Source organism: Quercus lobata, chromosome 9 (assembly GCF_001633185.2).
Source record: "Quercus lobata isolate SW786 chromosome 9, ValleyOak3.0 Primary Assembly, whole genome shotgun sequence".
NCBI classification, from domain to species: Eukaryota; Viridiplantae; Streptophyta; class Magnoliopsida; order Fagales; family Fagaceae; genus Quercus; species Quercus lobata.
The window spans coordinates 14,737,371-14,753,694 of NC_044912.1; the positions used below are offsets into that span (position 1 = coordinate 14,737,371).

The window sequence follows — 16,324 nt, forward strand, 5'->3', positions numbered from 1 at the left end:
CGAAACCGAAACTTCCAGTTAGCTTCACAAAAATAGCGAAGCTTCGAGTACAGAAAGCACCAATCCACTGTCCCCACTTCACCACACCCCTAAACCAACTAAACCAATAAACACCCACCACATCAATAAAATCACACAAACCCAACTCATTTCCCCTCTTGTCTCCAACGTGGCAAGCCACGATTGGCTGGTTTCTGAAAGTTGTAGCAGTAGTTTCCTATTCTCAACACACCAAATGTTACACACACTTCCCTTTCTAAACAATTGCAGTTAGAAACCTGAAATTCCTCGCCCACTCTCTCTCTCTCTCTGACACAAACACGCACACTCCATTAAACCCTTCACCAACTCCATTTACCATAATCTTCCTCTCGAACACACATTCTCTTCTAAGAATTCTAGAGAGAGAGAGAGAAAATGCGTGGTGAAGATCTTGAAAACAGAGGAGGAGGAACAGGGGAAGTGAAAAGCAGAGCAAACAATGGGAGCTACTCGCACTCTTCTTCTTCCTATATGATTGATGATTCTGAGACCCGTTGGACTTCTTGGTTGGTTCCCGTGTTCGTGGTGGCCAACGTAGCTATGTTCCTTGTTTCCATGTACTTCAACAACTGTCCCAAGCACAATCCTGGGAACTGTGTAGCGAGGTTTCTTGGTCGGTTCTCCTTTGAGCCTCTCAAGCTCAATCCTTTGTTTGGTCCTTCTTCTTCAACGTGAGCAACTCGTTTCTAATTCTAAAGACACCCCATATCTTGGGTTTTATTATTATTATTATTATTATTATTTTCTGTTTTTTGGGTAACTGTTATAATTGGTGTGTGTATGCGTGTGTGATTGTTTGAATTTCTTTTGTCACCCACCTCTCAATTTCTGGTTCTTGTTTCCTTTCTTCTTCTTTTTAAATTTAGAATTTGCTATTTTGGTTCGAATTTGGGACTGTGATCAAATAGGGGCGCTTTGATTGTATTATTGTTTTGAGGTTACAGTTCTATGACATGGTGTCTCCTGCTTATTCCTTTAACTGATGATAGATTTCACAGATGAATGAAATTAGTATTGTTGGTGTAGGTTAATTTTTACTATTTTATTTTTGACTGATAAAATGATTTGAGGTGAAATATGGGTGGATCTTGAGAACTGGGTCTGTTCTTTGAGGCAGCTTTTAAGTTTTAATAGATGTTTGCTCCTTCAGATTTTTTTTAGCTGAAAAGTGTTATTGAGTGGCATGATTTCGATTACTTGGACTTTGGAGTGCTTTTTTTAATGGTTTTTGACTGGTTCGACTTTTGGGGCTGAAAGTGTGGAACTTTGTTGGATTGGTTAAACATGATTTACTTTTGGTAATTAGATTGCGATCCAAATTCTCATCTTTTGCAAATCATTGCTGTATTTGCTGTTTTTCAATAAATTTCCAGAATTTGGATTGGCTTGTGATGAATAAGTGATTTATAGCCCTTTACCTGCGTGGAATTGTAGTTCTGGGAGTTTGGTGACTACTGCAATGCCTCTCCTTCACTCTGTTGTGGAATCAAATTTAACTATGCCATTTCTTAGTTCCTGCCTCACAAAATTTTCTTGGAAATTTGTTAAATTAATTCTGGATTGTGGAGTGTGATTAGCTGTTGCATTGGTAAAATTTGTTAGATCTTGTTAAATGGTTCTTTTATTAACATATTCGATTCAGTAGTATGCTTTGGTTGTTATTGATCTGGCATGTCATGGGATCTGGGTGTGTGATTTAAGATGGAATTGGGTTCACTTGGATTTAATTTGAAGTTCTTATCAAGGACAACACTATCTAAAAGTCCAGCTTGGTTGTCCATGGCAAAGATTTTATAAATAGTAAAACGAGTCCTTTTGTGGGCTTGCAGGAAGTTTTGGTTTATATTGAATAGAATTTCTGATCAAAATAATTTTTTTGGTAAGAAACCTTTTTGATGATTGATCACTGGGTTTTTCTGTATTTTCAAGTGGCAAATCATATTCTTGTGGGTGATGAGATGGATAGTTTCCTTCTTGAAAGGAGATCCACGAATGAATTTTGGTTTATACAGTAGATAGAATGTCTGATCAAAGTACAAGCATTTCAATTATTTGGGTGTCTTTTTCTGTCATTTGTGAAGTAAATGATTCAATTAAAAGCATTTGTGGTAATTCTTGAAGATTGGAGAGGTTGGGAGCGCTTGAGTGGACTAAAGTTGTTCAGAAGCATCAAGGATGGAGACTTGTCACTTGCATTTGGTTGCATGCTGGTGTTATTCATCTGGTTGCAAACATGCTGAGCCTGGTCTTCATTGGCATACGCCTTGAGCAGCAATTTGGGTTTGGTATGTTGCTCATTCTTTTAAATTTTTTAATATAAATAATGTAATGCTGACTAATGAATATAAATCAGATTTGGTAAACATTGTGTAATTGTTTATAGCTTTTCACCAAATCCTTGAAAAACCATGCGTGAGAACCCATGCTAAAGTTGCCCATCTTTTCCTGTTATAATCTTCATAAATAACTTGTAGTAAAGTTTAAAAAAAAAAAAAAATAAAAGCATTTGAACTTGACTCATATATATATTAATGATAAAGAGCTAATCCAACCTTTTAAGTATTTATTGTCTTCTAATTTGATTATGATGTTGTGAGCTGATATATTTCTTGGAATTTGGCAGTTCGGATTGGAGTCATTTACTTGTTGTCAGGATTTGGTGGGAGTGTACTTTCCTCTTTATTTATTAGAAACAACATCTCCGTTGGTGCCTCTGGCGCTCTTTTTGGGCTTCTTGGAGCAATGCTTTCAGAACTTATCACAAACTGGACTATTTATACTAACAAGGTTAGTCATGCTATCTGATTGCTACTGCGTCTTACAGAGCTTGTTACAAAACATTTTATGTTAGTCATGATTATAATTTCAATTTTGTTTCCATACCATTGTGTGTTTGCTATCTGTTACTGCATGTACTTTTAGACTTCACTTCAAAAAACGTAATGGTTGCAAATCTTTGTTCATGTTATTATGTTGATTCTTTTTCTTTCTAATTCTCTCTCCTCAATTTCTTCCATAGGGTGCAGCTATGATCACACTCCTGGTCATCATTGTCATCAACCTTGGACTTGGAATTTTGCCACATGTTAATAATTATGCCCACATCGGTGGATTTTTGACGGGTTTCCTCCTTGGCTTTGTTTTGCTTCCCCGTCCTCAATTTGGGTGGTTAGACCAGCGGAATCTCCCTGCAGGCATTCCTGTCAAAACCAAATACAAGGCTTACCAATACGTGTTATGGTTTATTTCCATTGTTCTGCTGATTGTTGGGTAAGTTACTCTTCCAATAATTAAAACTAAAATTTTTTTTGTCAATTGATTAGATTTTATTACATATTGTTGAGATTTAGTTCATGTGTTTTAGGAATTATCAAACACTAAATTGTTTTTTCTGTGCTTAAAATGATGCAGGTTTATAGTTGCATTGGTGATGCTTTTCCGAGGAGAGAATGGGAATGATCATTGCCCCTGGTGTCACTATGTGACCTGTGTACCCACTTCCAGATGGAACTGTGATAAAAATTAAGCCTCCTAGAAGGGTCTTCTACTCTAGTGTCTTTTTCCCTCGTATGTAAATGCACATAGTTGTTTTTGAAATTGATCTTTGCTCTATTGTGTTGTATATGCTTTTACTCTTTTAAGATTGGTGCCATAGTTTCTAAAATTTTCATATGTATGCGTAAATTGTAGTCATTCTTCCATTGTATCTGCTTGTTTGGTGCATTATTGTGTCAAGAATCAATACGATCTAATGTTGATCAACTTTAAGGTAAGGTAATAAAGGGGAAAAAAAAAAAAGTGGCGTCACCCGGGTTCGAACCGGAGACCTTCAGTGTGTTAGACTGACGTGATAACCAACTACACCACGACACCTTGGTGTTTGCAAAAACGGAATTTTTTAATTGGGAGTAACACGTGCAAGATTTGTGTAGAATTGTGGATACACATGCACGCTTTGCATGCATAAAACTCACACAAACTTGATGAAGGACACACGATCCTCATTTTACACCAACCCAACATTTTAATTTCCAACCATAAATTTTTTTCTTCTATATTATACTTGAATCCTTAGCAACTAGTGTTATAATAGTAGAAGAAGGAAATGGGAACCAATCAAATGGTTAGCGAAAATGTACCAAAGATTATTGGGCTGTTGATGTTACTATCAATTGCCTCATTAGTATCTGCTGCTGATGAGTGCTCAGCTGTGACAACACTAGTCTCAACTTGCTCTACATTTATCACGTATGGTTCACCAGATCCTTTTCCAGGATCACCATGTTGTGATGCCATGATGAGCTTGGACCTTATTTCTAACTCTATCGACAGTCGAAGATATGTTTGTAGATGCCTGATGAATGTCATTACCACCTATAATCCCAATGGCACAGCTATTGCTACCTTGCCGGGCTTTTGTGGAGTCTCTTTCGGCTTCACCGTTGATCCAAATACCGATTGCAACTTGTAATTATCTCTCTCTCTCTCTCTCTCTCTCTCTCTCTCTCATAGAACACACATGCACTCCTGAATTATTGTCCAGTGTTAATAATTACCTCATGTATTAAATATATGGACATTTTATTTCAAAACATGAGGATATATTCACAGCCCGTCTATCATCAATAATTCCTTTATATATATATAGTATGAGATATATAGATTTTCTTTCCCACAATATATAGGCCTTAAATACTAGTATGCAACAATTGTTGCATAATGATGTAGGAGCAAAAAGAAAGCAACATGTAGCAAAACATTTTCCTATATATATATAAAAAAGAGAAGATATATCTAATGCAAAATATATTTTCTTGTCCAACATTGATGGTTTATTAAGAGTCTTATCCAACTCTTTAGGCCCATATTTCTAGACCAAATGACCAATGAGTAGGCTAACCTTAGAGCATTTAAAGTTTTCCGTCTTTTTTTCCATAACAACCTACGTTTTCTATTTTGCATAGTTATTTTTATAGAATACCCACATCAGTTTATCTATTATACGCTCTCTTTTATTTAAATAATAATTTTTATATCTTTTTTATTATTGTTTTATTAAAATATCGCTCAAACTCACACATTCCTTCTCTCATTCTCTCATCCCAAACTAGTAAAACCCTTCTCTCAAACTCTCCGCCTCACTCTCATTGCAATCTTTTCAACCTCTCTCTCTCTCTCTCTCTCTCTCTCTCTCTCTCTCTCAAATTTTCCCTTTTCTTAGATTTCTTTCACGGCAATGGCTATGGAGGCTAGTCCATATTTGTCAGCGACAGCAAACACGAGACTGTGATGATTTGGGTTTGGGTTGATAGTTTTCCGTTGATGGTTTATTTTGGGTTTTTCGTTTGATATGTTGGGGTTGATTTTCCATTAATTTTAGGTTTGATTTCCATTGATTTTTGTTGATTTTGGGTTTGATTTTCCGTTGATTTTGGTTTTGATTTTCTATTGAAATTGTGGTTGGATTTTTATGTGTTTTAAAATGGTGGTGGTGGGTTGCGATGGTTGGGTGGTGGTGGGTTGTGGTGGTTGAGTGGTGGTGGCTGGATGGTTGATCAGCTGTGCAAATGGAGAGAGAGAGAGAGAGAGAGAGAGAGAGAGAATAAAATAAAAAATATAATGATTTACACAGCTACAATAACCGTGTAAATATATAAGGTTATTGTAGCAAGTTTGGATATTTACACAATAATACATTGTCATGCATGTGAGTTATAAGCTATATTGTGTAAAATTTTGCACTTTTCCCCTAATGTGAGTATTCTTAGAAGTTTCTGTAATAGGCTAATCCATATTTGGCCCCATTCTAACCGTAAAGCACCACAATGAAAATGATTTTTGAATATGGGCCAGCTTTAGGAGTGGAAAGTTTTGACATAAGAGTGCCTGGTCCAGATAAAGTACAAACTTTCCTAGCCCATTTATGTTATTCTCATCTCAGGGTTTCTAACACTTACTAATCTCACATGAATCTTGCAGCATAGTTTGACTTGGGGTGATAAGAATGAAGATCGATCAAAGATATGGAAGGAAGACCAAATAAGAAGCCTGTCTTCAGCTAGAGGGGGTTTCAGGTGATCTTCAATGATGCAAATAAGTGATGCTTTTAGCATTAAGTACCTATGTCAATCTTGTATAAATGGGGAACTTTATCTTGTTATATATATGCATTGCTTGCTTACTAAACACAGATCCATCAGGATCTTAAAAAGTTAAAATGTGTAGATGCATGCATGCACCCAAGATACATACCTTTGTGCTGCAAGTGTCTCACTGGATGCCCATAAATTTGATCGACTAAGTTGCGAAATCACTAATTCACACAGCAATTGCATTTGCAAATTCATTATCACAAATTGGGACTTCGAAAAAATCCTAAACAAGCTTGTTTTAGATTTTGTGAAACGAAATCCATTATAAATTGTAATGAAGTATGCACATCTAATCTATCTTTATAATATATAAAAGTTGAATCGTAACTGTAGGGACTCAATTCGTGACGACCCCAAGATGATATTGGACTCGTACGTAAAGAGGGCCCAAACAATATCATTTGTAGAGCATGGGTTTGAAGGGCTAGGCCTTGGTCACTGGTCGGTGGATAACCATGGTGTTCATACAAAAGTAAGCCATGTTCGCTTCGAGGAGTCTTTCTCCTCGATACGGTCTGGGAGGCTTTGGTTTTTGGCCTTTTTTCCCAGCCCTCTTTTTGGCGCATCAACCTTCACATTATATAGCCCTTCTTGGTTGATCCTAGCCCTCCACTTGTTGATCAGGCAGGTGTCTACTTAAGTACCTGTCCCATCGGCTACCTCCCCTTGCTTTTTGTTAGTTGCGATAACCGAAGTCACCCTATTCAGGCGTCTTTTCTCATTAATATAGTTAGGATGTTTGCGGGCGCATTTAATGCGGAGGGGACGTATTTACCTTGAACCAGCTCCACACCGTACCTCCACGTGGGTCCCATTCTACTCGCCTCTTCTTCAGGGGGCTTTTTGGGGGCAGCCTTCAACGAGATGTTGCTCTTCCCTTTGAAGTCTTGGAATGCCGAGGACAGGGTCATCCTCGGCTGTGCCCCTAGGCTATTCGGCCTTTCCTTATTCGTCCTCGGTAAAAACCCTCCTCGGCACGGGCCCTGGGCCCTAGTAGAGCGTGGGCCGGATCATAAGTTATCTGGCCCCATAGTAACATCTAATGTTACCACCCTCCTATTGAGCCACATCATCGACATCGACCATATCACAATTTTTTTTATTGATTTATTTCTCTAATTTTTTTATAATATAAATAATAAATATATTAAACTATCCAATATATTATTAGAAAAAAAAATTGAGATGAATGTGTAAATTCAATTGGTTAATATATTTAATATGATCAAAGAATTAGAAGAACAAATCAAAATAAATGGTGATGTGGCCAATGATTTGGTCTAGTTTGGTCCAATTTGGTTCGATTCGGTCCATTTCAGTCAAATTGGTTCTTTCGGTGTACATCAGTCCATTCGGTCACTTCTATCCGCTTCGATCTAATTCGGTCCAATACAGTCCATTTTGGTCCAGTTTTGTCCAATTCGGTCCACTTTGGTTGATTCTACACATTTCAATTCACTTACTTAAAAATGGAAAAATACAAGTTTGGGTCGAGAGCACCTATTCTAAAATTGAATTTATTAGCGGGTTCTAATTAACTCAACTGATAAAATCTCTAATGGTTGAATAAGAGATTTTGAGTTCAATCCCCGCCGATACTAAAAATCGATTAATGATTAGGTCTGATGATAAAGAGCTACCATCAGAAGCGAATGTCATATGTTAAAACTCTCTAAAAAAATGAATTTATTAAAAATATAGATGACAAAAGGCAATATTATTATTCTTAATTTTTATTTAATTTAATGATTTTTGGTATTATCTTTCTTTATGTTCTTCTCACCCCCTAACCAATATTAGTATTTTAATTTTGAGTGAATTACACAATTTTATTGTTTTGATATGAAATAATTTGAATTGAAAGACTAATTTTTAAGTCAGATAAAAATTAGGAGATTGCTATAGCTACTGTTTTCTTAAGCTTTTAAATAATTAACCTGAGTACATGAAGCCTTTTTATGTTGACATTTGAAGCTCATCTTGCAATGTATAAGTTATTTAACATACCATGGTAGAAATTTCTTTATATAAATAAATTTATTGTCCTCTCCATTCTTTGACAAGAATGATCATATATATTTTCATACAAGCACACAAAATATTTAATATGACAAAATAGAGCCATTCTCTAACAAGAATGATCATATATATTTTCATACAAACACACGAAATATTTAATATGACAAAACAAGGCCGCATGAAGCAAGTTCTTTATGTTGATGATTCTATTGTGTGGTTGGAAGAAGCATCAAATTTTTTACTAAAAGAAAAAGAGAGACAAAAATTGTAATTATTCCACACATAATTTTTATTTTTGGTTATGTAGCGTGAACGATTGTTTTATTTTTTATAAAGATATTGAGTTGTCCCTTTACTTTTTACAAAGATCCACCATACTTCTAACATAACTGTCGAGATTCACTGCACTGAATCAAATTTGTTTAAGATTTAAACCTTGTTTTGATCCATTGACCGATACAACCAATTGCCTCCTGATGTTCTAATTCAAACAATCAATCATAAAAGATTTTGAGTAATTAAGGGTTTGTTTGGTACATGCACTTAAACAACAGTTTTCAGTTTTTAAATAGTATTACACGTATTTTCATACACTTTTTCACCCACACTTATTTCTAAAAAATACAAGCAATATTACTATAATAATATTACCAAACCGACCCTAACTATACTAACATGCTTCTGTAGCCGTTCAAGTCCATTGGTGCATGCCCCAGTCACTCACACTGCACAACATATTGGTCTTATTTTATTTCTGCGAACCAAACCAATTCAAATACTGCTTTGCAAGAAATGATGGAAAACAGTTCACAAGTCCAGTAATTCCATTCATTATGATTGTTAAGTGAAATGATTTGGGACATATTACTAGCTATCATGCTAAATCACATTTCAGTTTGCCAAAAAGATTTTGCTTTCACGTGATGCAACCACTAATAAAAAGGTTTTTGTGTGTGCCCTCTTTTATAATTACTAGGGGCCAAAATTGGAGTCAGAAAGGTCCAAAAAGAGAATATAATGCACAATCAAACAACTTTTTTTTTTCCGGTTATGTGCTTCTCCCACATTACTCTTTCAACATCACTTTCATAATAAGTCAATAAACCAGTGTCATATCATACCCTCAATATTTACTGTATGGCTTGTGATGGGTATCCAAGGTTGCATTTGTTTCCTTGTGGGTACTAGAAATATTGCTAGTTTGCTCTATTTAATGCAAGGAACAAATGAGATTTCTTGTCACTATTATTTAGTTGATTAGGACAAACTAGTTATGGGACAAATGCCCATGTGTAGGCCACCGAAAGTTAATGAGTGAGGAATCTGTGAAATCCAACTCAAATGGGCGAGTACAATGTAACATTGGATTAAAATTTTAAACTTTCTTTGTATATAAAAGCAAAAATCAGTGACTCCAATCCAAGGCACGAAGACTGGTATTGTGTACTAAACTCTACTATCTTTTGGTTATAAAATGAGATATATTTATACTATCGAATGAAAAGACCTGGTATCCAGCCTAACCAGTAAGAAAAAGATTGGCATGCGTCAAAATTTTATTCCAACGCACACTTAACTAAGAAATCATGTAATGAAGCCTGAAGGGGATTCTTATTTGTACAAATAGTAGTTCAAACTTGGAAAGGGCATAAAGAAATCAACGATACTTATCAAAGCAACCGTGGCCAAATGCCAAGATCAACATGGCATCAAGTTCTGTATTCATGAAGCAAGAAGGCATGCATCTGAAGAAACTCATAAGTCATAAGAGATTTATGATTTCATTTTTGTGCAACACACAAATTGCAAACTAAACCGAAGTGGAACTTTTACCTATCAATAATACACGTGAACAATCACATTGCACATTTGTCCTATGGAACAATTGGCTTTGACAACACTTGTTTCAGATTTGGGTTTGAACTGATAACCAATACCTTGGGGAGTCTTAAAGTAAGGTTTAACATATCATGTGTGGGATACTATCTTAAGCTTAAAACATAAGCCAATGAATTTGGCAATAATGTCTTCTCAACCATTCCTTTTTGTGACCACTGTCTGATGTGGAACTCAACCATATTCACAGATGAATAGTCCCATACCAGTGCATGTGAATTTCCAAAAAAATTGGTTTTGGCAGCTCTATGGTACATTTCCCCAAATAATCTACATGGAGTGCGTGGGGTTGGAGGAAGGATTGCACTAGTGAAACACGTCACATTGTGCAAGGGGGTCTATAAAAAGGACACTGATAGCAATATACTCAATTATGCTTTTTCTATTTGGACTTAAAAGGAAAAGAAAACTGCCAAGTGAACTTTAGCTTGGAGCTAAAAGTAATGATGATATCACAACCATTTGTAGGAAGGTGGTAGACAGATCCATGAGCAATGAACCAATCAACATTAGATTTTAGTTAGAACCATCATGAGATATATATATATATATATATATATATATATAAGCACAACTATGATTATGTTTGAACATACAGTTTAAAACAGTAAGTTTCTGGCAACTTTTGATTGTGCATGGACAGGTACAAAAATCATGATCACATAATTACAACTCTAGCATTGCTGCCATACATAGAAAAAAAAATTACAACAAGTGGAATCACCTTAAATTAGCACTCCCAACTCTATTCAATTGGCCAGAGGCTGAATAAGCTTTGTACCTGTACTCAGCTTGGTCAGCAAACCTCTTATCTGAATCGATCCCTGCATCCCACAACCCCTGAACAGATCTCCTTGTTGAACCGAATTTCTCAAACTCTAGCCTTTGCCTTGGGGCACTCTGTGACCTAACCTTAGCCCGAAAGGACTCCGTGTTAGCCATGTAGTTTGGGTGACCTGAGTACCCACCAAAATAGCCCCACGCATACTCACTTCTTGTGGGTGTGAATGGACCTCTTCTGGCACTACTTCCAGGCCTGGATGACAAAGAATGCACTTGTGGGCTGTTGTCAGCAGTCCTTAAAGCTGTTTCATCTCTTCCTAGTTTGAAGGAGCCAAGAGATAAAACTCCCCCAGAAGATGGTGTAGCCTGACTAGGAATTGGATTTGGAGCTTTTGTTGAGTGTTTTGATGGAGAGTTGTATGTCATAAAGCTCTCCTTATTATAATCAGAAGCAAAAACATTCGGTGATGTCTGAAAGGTTCTCTTACTTTCTTGGGAGTTCAAATGCGGTTTCCAAGTGTCTACTTCGAGAATCTTGTCGCACTTCTCATCATCAGCATGTCCATTTCTGAATGAAATGTCACGGCGGTTGTTCCATAAACTTTCTTCCATCCAATGGTCTAACCACTTTGAACTACCATGTCCTTTGTCTAGGTTGATGATGTCCCTGAAGTTTGAATTTGAACCACATCTCTGTGTGTGTGTGTGCGAACACAGAGTGCAGTGAAAATGATTAGTGCAATGAAGATTTATGAGGCATTTGGATTATCATTCAAAAGCCAAATGAAGTTGGAGATTAAAATTCAAAACATTAAAAAAATGGTAAATTGTTAAAAAGTTTAGAAGAGAAGTAATTCCTTGAGAAATTCAACATATTTTCTTCACCTTCCTTCACCACTTCCGAGATACAATCATATGAAGTCCAAAAAAGGGTCATGGCTGGAATATTGGAACATAAGCATTTTGTTGAAACTACATTAGCCTTTTTATCTTCAGTTTAAAAGATCCCAATTTACAGAAATTAAATAATTCAAAAAAAGGAGACTAGAGGTCATTCTGACTTGAAATCGCTTTTAAATTGCTAAACCACAATTCTAAGGAGAGCATCAAATATGTCCTTAGAAGATCCTACAAAACCAATCAAGTAAATACCTTCAAAATTGAGGGGCCCTCAAATTTGGAACTATAAGCTCGAAGTTGGCAATCATTTATGTCAGGAGTTGCAGGGACCTGCAAGAAGATGTAATAGAAAATGTACATCACCTAAATGCACAAACACATGACATTTTCTAGTAAGTCAATCAGTCATTTTAGGCGACAGAATTATAGGATTGTATCATTACTTTGAATCTTTTTCGTTCTAGCAATAGCGAGGATTTAATATGCTCAATTTTGGCTTGAGCAAGCTGCCAGAAACTGATTTTCCCCCAAGAAAAATTTCTTTTTTTAATCAATCCCAACCTATCTCAAGACATTTCATATTGCATGAGCATTAGTATTGCTCAATTTGACTTCCCCTTGTTCCCTTTCTTCTCCTTTGGGCCACTCGCTTATTTTTATCATATTAAAAAAACACCGCATATAAATCAAATTTCTCCACGTATAGGCTAACCAACAACTGAACTAAAAGAAGAAAAGAAACTTTACTTACAGGGTGATGTGACAGAGAGGACTTGCTGCTAGAATGGAAGGATTCTGACAATTGTGCGCGATTTGCACGTGCCCGTGCCTGCAATCGGACTAATGTTTGCATTCGCCTCAGCATGTTGGCAGTTTGCTTTCTCACCATGTGCCCTCTCACCAATGCTTGAAGTTTCACCAATGCTTTTAGTGCCTTTAGCGCCCTCCTTGCCTTTCAAATTCCCCAAAGTCAAAAAAGGTTAGGTTAATCCCTTCCCAAGTTAATAAAATAAAATAAAATATTTTAAAAAAAGCCTTAGATGCACAGTACTAAAAGTTAGGTTAAAAGTGCTACATTTTAATATTAATTAGAAAACTTCAAAGTTAAAAGCAAAGATGGGTTGGGCGAGCAGAAACTTACAAAATACTTGAACCAGACTAGCATGATATTTAAAAGGGTATAGGGTTGTGGATGAAATCATTATCTTTCTCTCTCTCTCTCTCTCCCACTTGCACACATACCCTCAATAAAAATAAGCATTTATTACAAATTAGCTCTGTTTGATATGTGACATAAACAGCAAGAAAAAGTTAACTAAAGTGAAGAATCTAGTGGAAATAGTAGCTGAAATTGTGGTGCAAACCATGAAAATAGCACCCAAAAAATTCAGGTACATGGGTCATTTCTTTGATCTGCTAATGTCATTCGAGTACAGCTAGTACCTACCAAGACTCTTGATTCAACTGGACAAATTATGGCAAGAAATAAAAAAGTATGGTGGCCATTTACAACATATGCAAAGCCATGATTAATTACTTCTATTAATAGATACATAGGATTTTAAAACTAATGATGTTTGCTCTATAATAATCACTCTTTAGAATCTGAACTTAGTTTCTTTATTCGAGAACAATAAATTTTACTAGATCAGGCAATTGGTTTTCTAATGAAAGCTAAGCATAAAATCTCAATTACACACTTTATTAGTGGCTTTGTGCCAACCTTTTGTTATAAAATGATTCACATGCCCTCCCACAATCATAATCCAACATGCATGGAACCATGGATCATTTTTTTATTATTAAATATTAAATAAAGGACATCTTAATTATGAATTTTTACAGACAAAATGGCGCGTGTGATTCACACACACACGATTTAGTCTAAAACCACATAAAAAACACTCCGACCGAGAATTTGAAAATTTAGCAGCGACCAGTCCACACACCAAAGTACACGAAACAAACATTACAGTGAAACACCTTGTACAACAGGGAATCTATACTCGAATAAACAAAAGAAGTCTGATAATGAAATGACTCTCAGCCATTCCTGTCGGTGCAATAGAATTAGAGAGTACCAACCCAATGACCACCTTTTAATTTCATTTTTTTTCAATTTATATTTTTCCACGAATGCCCATGAAATTTTCAGAACTACTTTTTGACCCATGTTTTCCGTTTGGTTTACCTTGACTAAGACTTAAATGACCATCCAAATTTACCAGCACCTTACATCTCAGACTAATGAGTCCATTACTTCGGAATTTACGTCATTACCTGATGTGTCAGGCCAATGAGTCCACCGCCTCGGTACACTCGATGCGGTAAATTTGACAAAAGTAATTTTATTTACTCACGTAATTCTAGGAACATTTGAAGGGTAGTTCTGGAAAAAAAAAAAAACAGAAAAAAAGAAACTGAATTCCAACTAACAAAACAACGGAATACGAAAGATACTAACCAGATAACCACGAAAAGCAGACTGTATCTTAACGGCAGCTAACTCCGCCGTCAAAAGCCGGTGCGCCACGTTGGTATTTCTCCCGACGTTACTGGTAAGTCTGACGACCTCAGCCGCCGCATGAGCCGCCGCGAGAGCAGCCTCCGCCACAGCAGCGGTGGCAGCAGCAACCGCTATGGCGTGCTTGTTGGGGTCATCCACTTGGTGCCGAGACGGCGTCCCTTTGTGGGAGTTGCTGTTTAGCGAAGCGATGAAGCTCCTCCGCTTCTGCTTCTCCTTTTGCGGCTGCGGATTCTTGGGCTTCTTAGACCCGAATCCGAAGAGCCGGCTGAGAAAGCCCATGAGCAGCTTAATGGGTCCGAGGTTTAAGTAAAGGAAACATGGTTTTTTGGTTTTGGAAATAGACACAGAGTTTCGGAACTTTTTAGGAACTTTGGAACTATGAAAGAAGCTGAACTGAGCACAGAACTGGTTTGTTTTTTTAGTTTTGGAGTGGGGATTATATGTAGAGAGATATGTGCGGGGGGATTGAGTAGTCGGTAAACGCGCTATTGAGGAGGTTTGGTTACACGCGCGCCCTTTGTAGTAAAGAATGGGGTATTTAAAATTTCGAAATGCCTCACTCTCTCTAGTCACTACTATTTATATCACAAAGTTCAACACTGTGATTTCTTTCTGTCTCTTCACTGGCAATCAGTCTCACGTGTTGCGTTCGTCACTCGCTCTCAATGCTCGTTAAAAATTGTTTTAGTACAAATGTACTATGTCAAATTTCACTATTTATTTGGTGGAATTATTGTTGACATCAGGTGTTTTTTTTTTTTAGTTGGAGAATAGAAACATTTTGGAAATACAAAAGAAAGTGTTATTAAAGTTGAATGATACGTGTAGGGTAAAGTTGAATGATACGTGTAGGGATAAGGGCCAGATTATATATTGGGTCTTGAGATTTGTCCGAGGATGTTGAATGGTTCAAGGATAAACAAATAATTATTAGGAGTTTTAATTTAAAATCTCATGAGTAAGGAACGAATGAAATGTGGTCCAAGGAGGAACTCCTCGGATATAATGAATGCAGTTCAAGTATCTATTCCAGCAATTAGAATGACCATCTAGGAAGCTCCAATGATAGGGACGTACCTCATGAACATACAAGAAGGAAGGAAACCCAAAAATATCTAAGGAAAAGCTGCTACCATCGCATTAAATGCACTGCAGCTACTTTTCTGGCCGCATTTATGTGAATAAAACCTTGCTGCCTCGGCTACCACAACTCACAGAAAGCCAAAGAGGGTGTCTGATGGGACAAGTACTCAAGTAAGGGCTCAGATGATCAATAAGTGTAGGATCAAGATGATTCAAATGGAGCTATATAACGTGAGAGACCCTCCATGATAAATGGGTCGGAAAAATAGAGAGAGAACACTGTAGCAATCTAAATTGTCTTTGTATCCAATTGTGATTAATTTATACAAGTGTGACCTCCTCAGACTGAAAGTCCATTGATATCAGAACCTCTTGTTTATGTTTGATTATCATTTAATTCAGTACTAGCTGTTGTCCAACTCATTAGGATCTAGTTCTTTGACTCACTCTTTACAAATTTATTATACTGGGCTCATTGGGCCAAGATCTCATACATCTTGGGTTTGAGCTGTAAACCGTGTCCTTACAATACGACTCTTGATGAAATTAGTTTTTATTAAAAACTAATCACAATCTTTATGAAAAAGAAATTGTAAAATCTGTTGTATAGTAAAAAATGGTTTCAATTTGATTAAAAATATATATTTTACTTTTTTTTTTCTCTTAATTGTTAGTTAGTTTGGAATGTTATGTTAATGTTGTTAAGTTTGGATGATCATGGCTTGTATTATGAAAGACAAGTAATTATAATAATTCTAATTAGCTCTGAATGAGTTTTCTTATTAGAGCATTAGCACAACCCTAAATTGTTATTTTAGAACCTAAAAACACTAAAATTCATCTTTACTCGGGTGTCTAAACTTAAAATATTTTACAAATGTGCTAAAATGATTTGTTACATATAGGAATTATTGTTCACTGA

At 36.3% G+C, this 16,324-nt stretch overlaps 3 protein-coding genes and 1 non-coding gene across 5 annotated transcripts; 2 read left to right on the top strand and 2 right to left on the bottom strand.

The window, feature by feature from the left end:
* Positions 1 to 281: 281 nt before the first annotated feature.
* On the top strand, positions 282 to 3,784 carry LOC115958848 (RHOMBOID-like protein 3). Its single transcript, XM_031077100.1, has 5 exons — positions 282 to 713; positions 2,164 to 2,327; positions 2,666 to 2,829; positions 3,062 to 3,312; positions 3,454 to 3,784. Exons 1-5 carry the CDS (start codon positions 418 to 420, stop codon positions 3,566 to 3,568), a joined length of 990 nt encoding a protein of 329 aa, XP_030932960.1. The 5' UTR covers positions 282 to 417; the 3' UTR covers positions 3,569 to 3,784.
* Positions 3,785 to 3,841: 57 nt separating this feature from the next.
* On the bottom strand, positions 3,842 to 3,915 carry TRNAV-AAC. Its single transcript has one exon. It is a non-coding gene; the product is annotated as a tRNA-Val (tRNA).
* A 207-nt stretch (positions 3,916 to 4,122) lies between these two features.
* Positions 4,123 to 6,253, top strand: LOC115960794 (putative non-specific lipid-transfer protein 14). Its single transcript, XM_031079785.1, has 2 exons — positions 4,123 to 4,509; positions 6,022 to 6,253. Exons 1-2 carry the CDS (start codon positions 4,148 to 4,150, stop codon positions 6,029 to 6,031), a joined length of 372 nt encoding a protein of 123 aa, XP_030935645.1. The 5' UTR covers positions 4,123 to 4,147; the 3' UTR covers positions 6,032 to 6,253.
* A 4,415-nt stretch (positions 6,254 to 10,668) lies between these two features.
* On the bottom strand, positions 10,669 to 14,825 carry LOC115960392 (protein IQ-DOMAIN 14-like). 2 transcript variants are annotated; one of them, XM_031079275.1, is made up of 4 exons: positions 14,257 to 14,823; positions 12,544 to 12,744; positions 12,045 to 12,122; positions 10,669 to 11,585 (listed from the first exon to the last, which is right to left on the bottom strand). In XM_031079275.1, the coding sequence occupies exons 1-4, from the start codon at positions 14,596 to 14,598 to the stop codon at positions 10,830 to 10,832; spliced, it is 1,377 nt and encodes a 458-aa protein (XP_030935135.1). In that variant the 5' UTR covers positions 14,599 to 14,823; the 3' UTR covers positions 10,669 to 10,829. The 2 variants fall into 2 exon arrangements, with proteins under 2 accessions (XP_030935135.1, XP_030935136.1); XM_031079276.1 differs by lacking the exon at positions 12,045 to 12,122 and having other exon boundaries at positions 14,257 to 14,825.
* Positions 14,826 to 16,324: the final 1,499 nt, after the last annotated feature.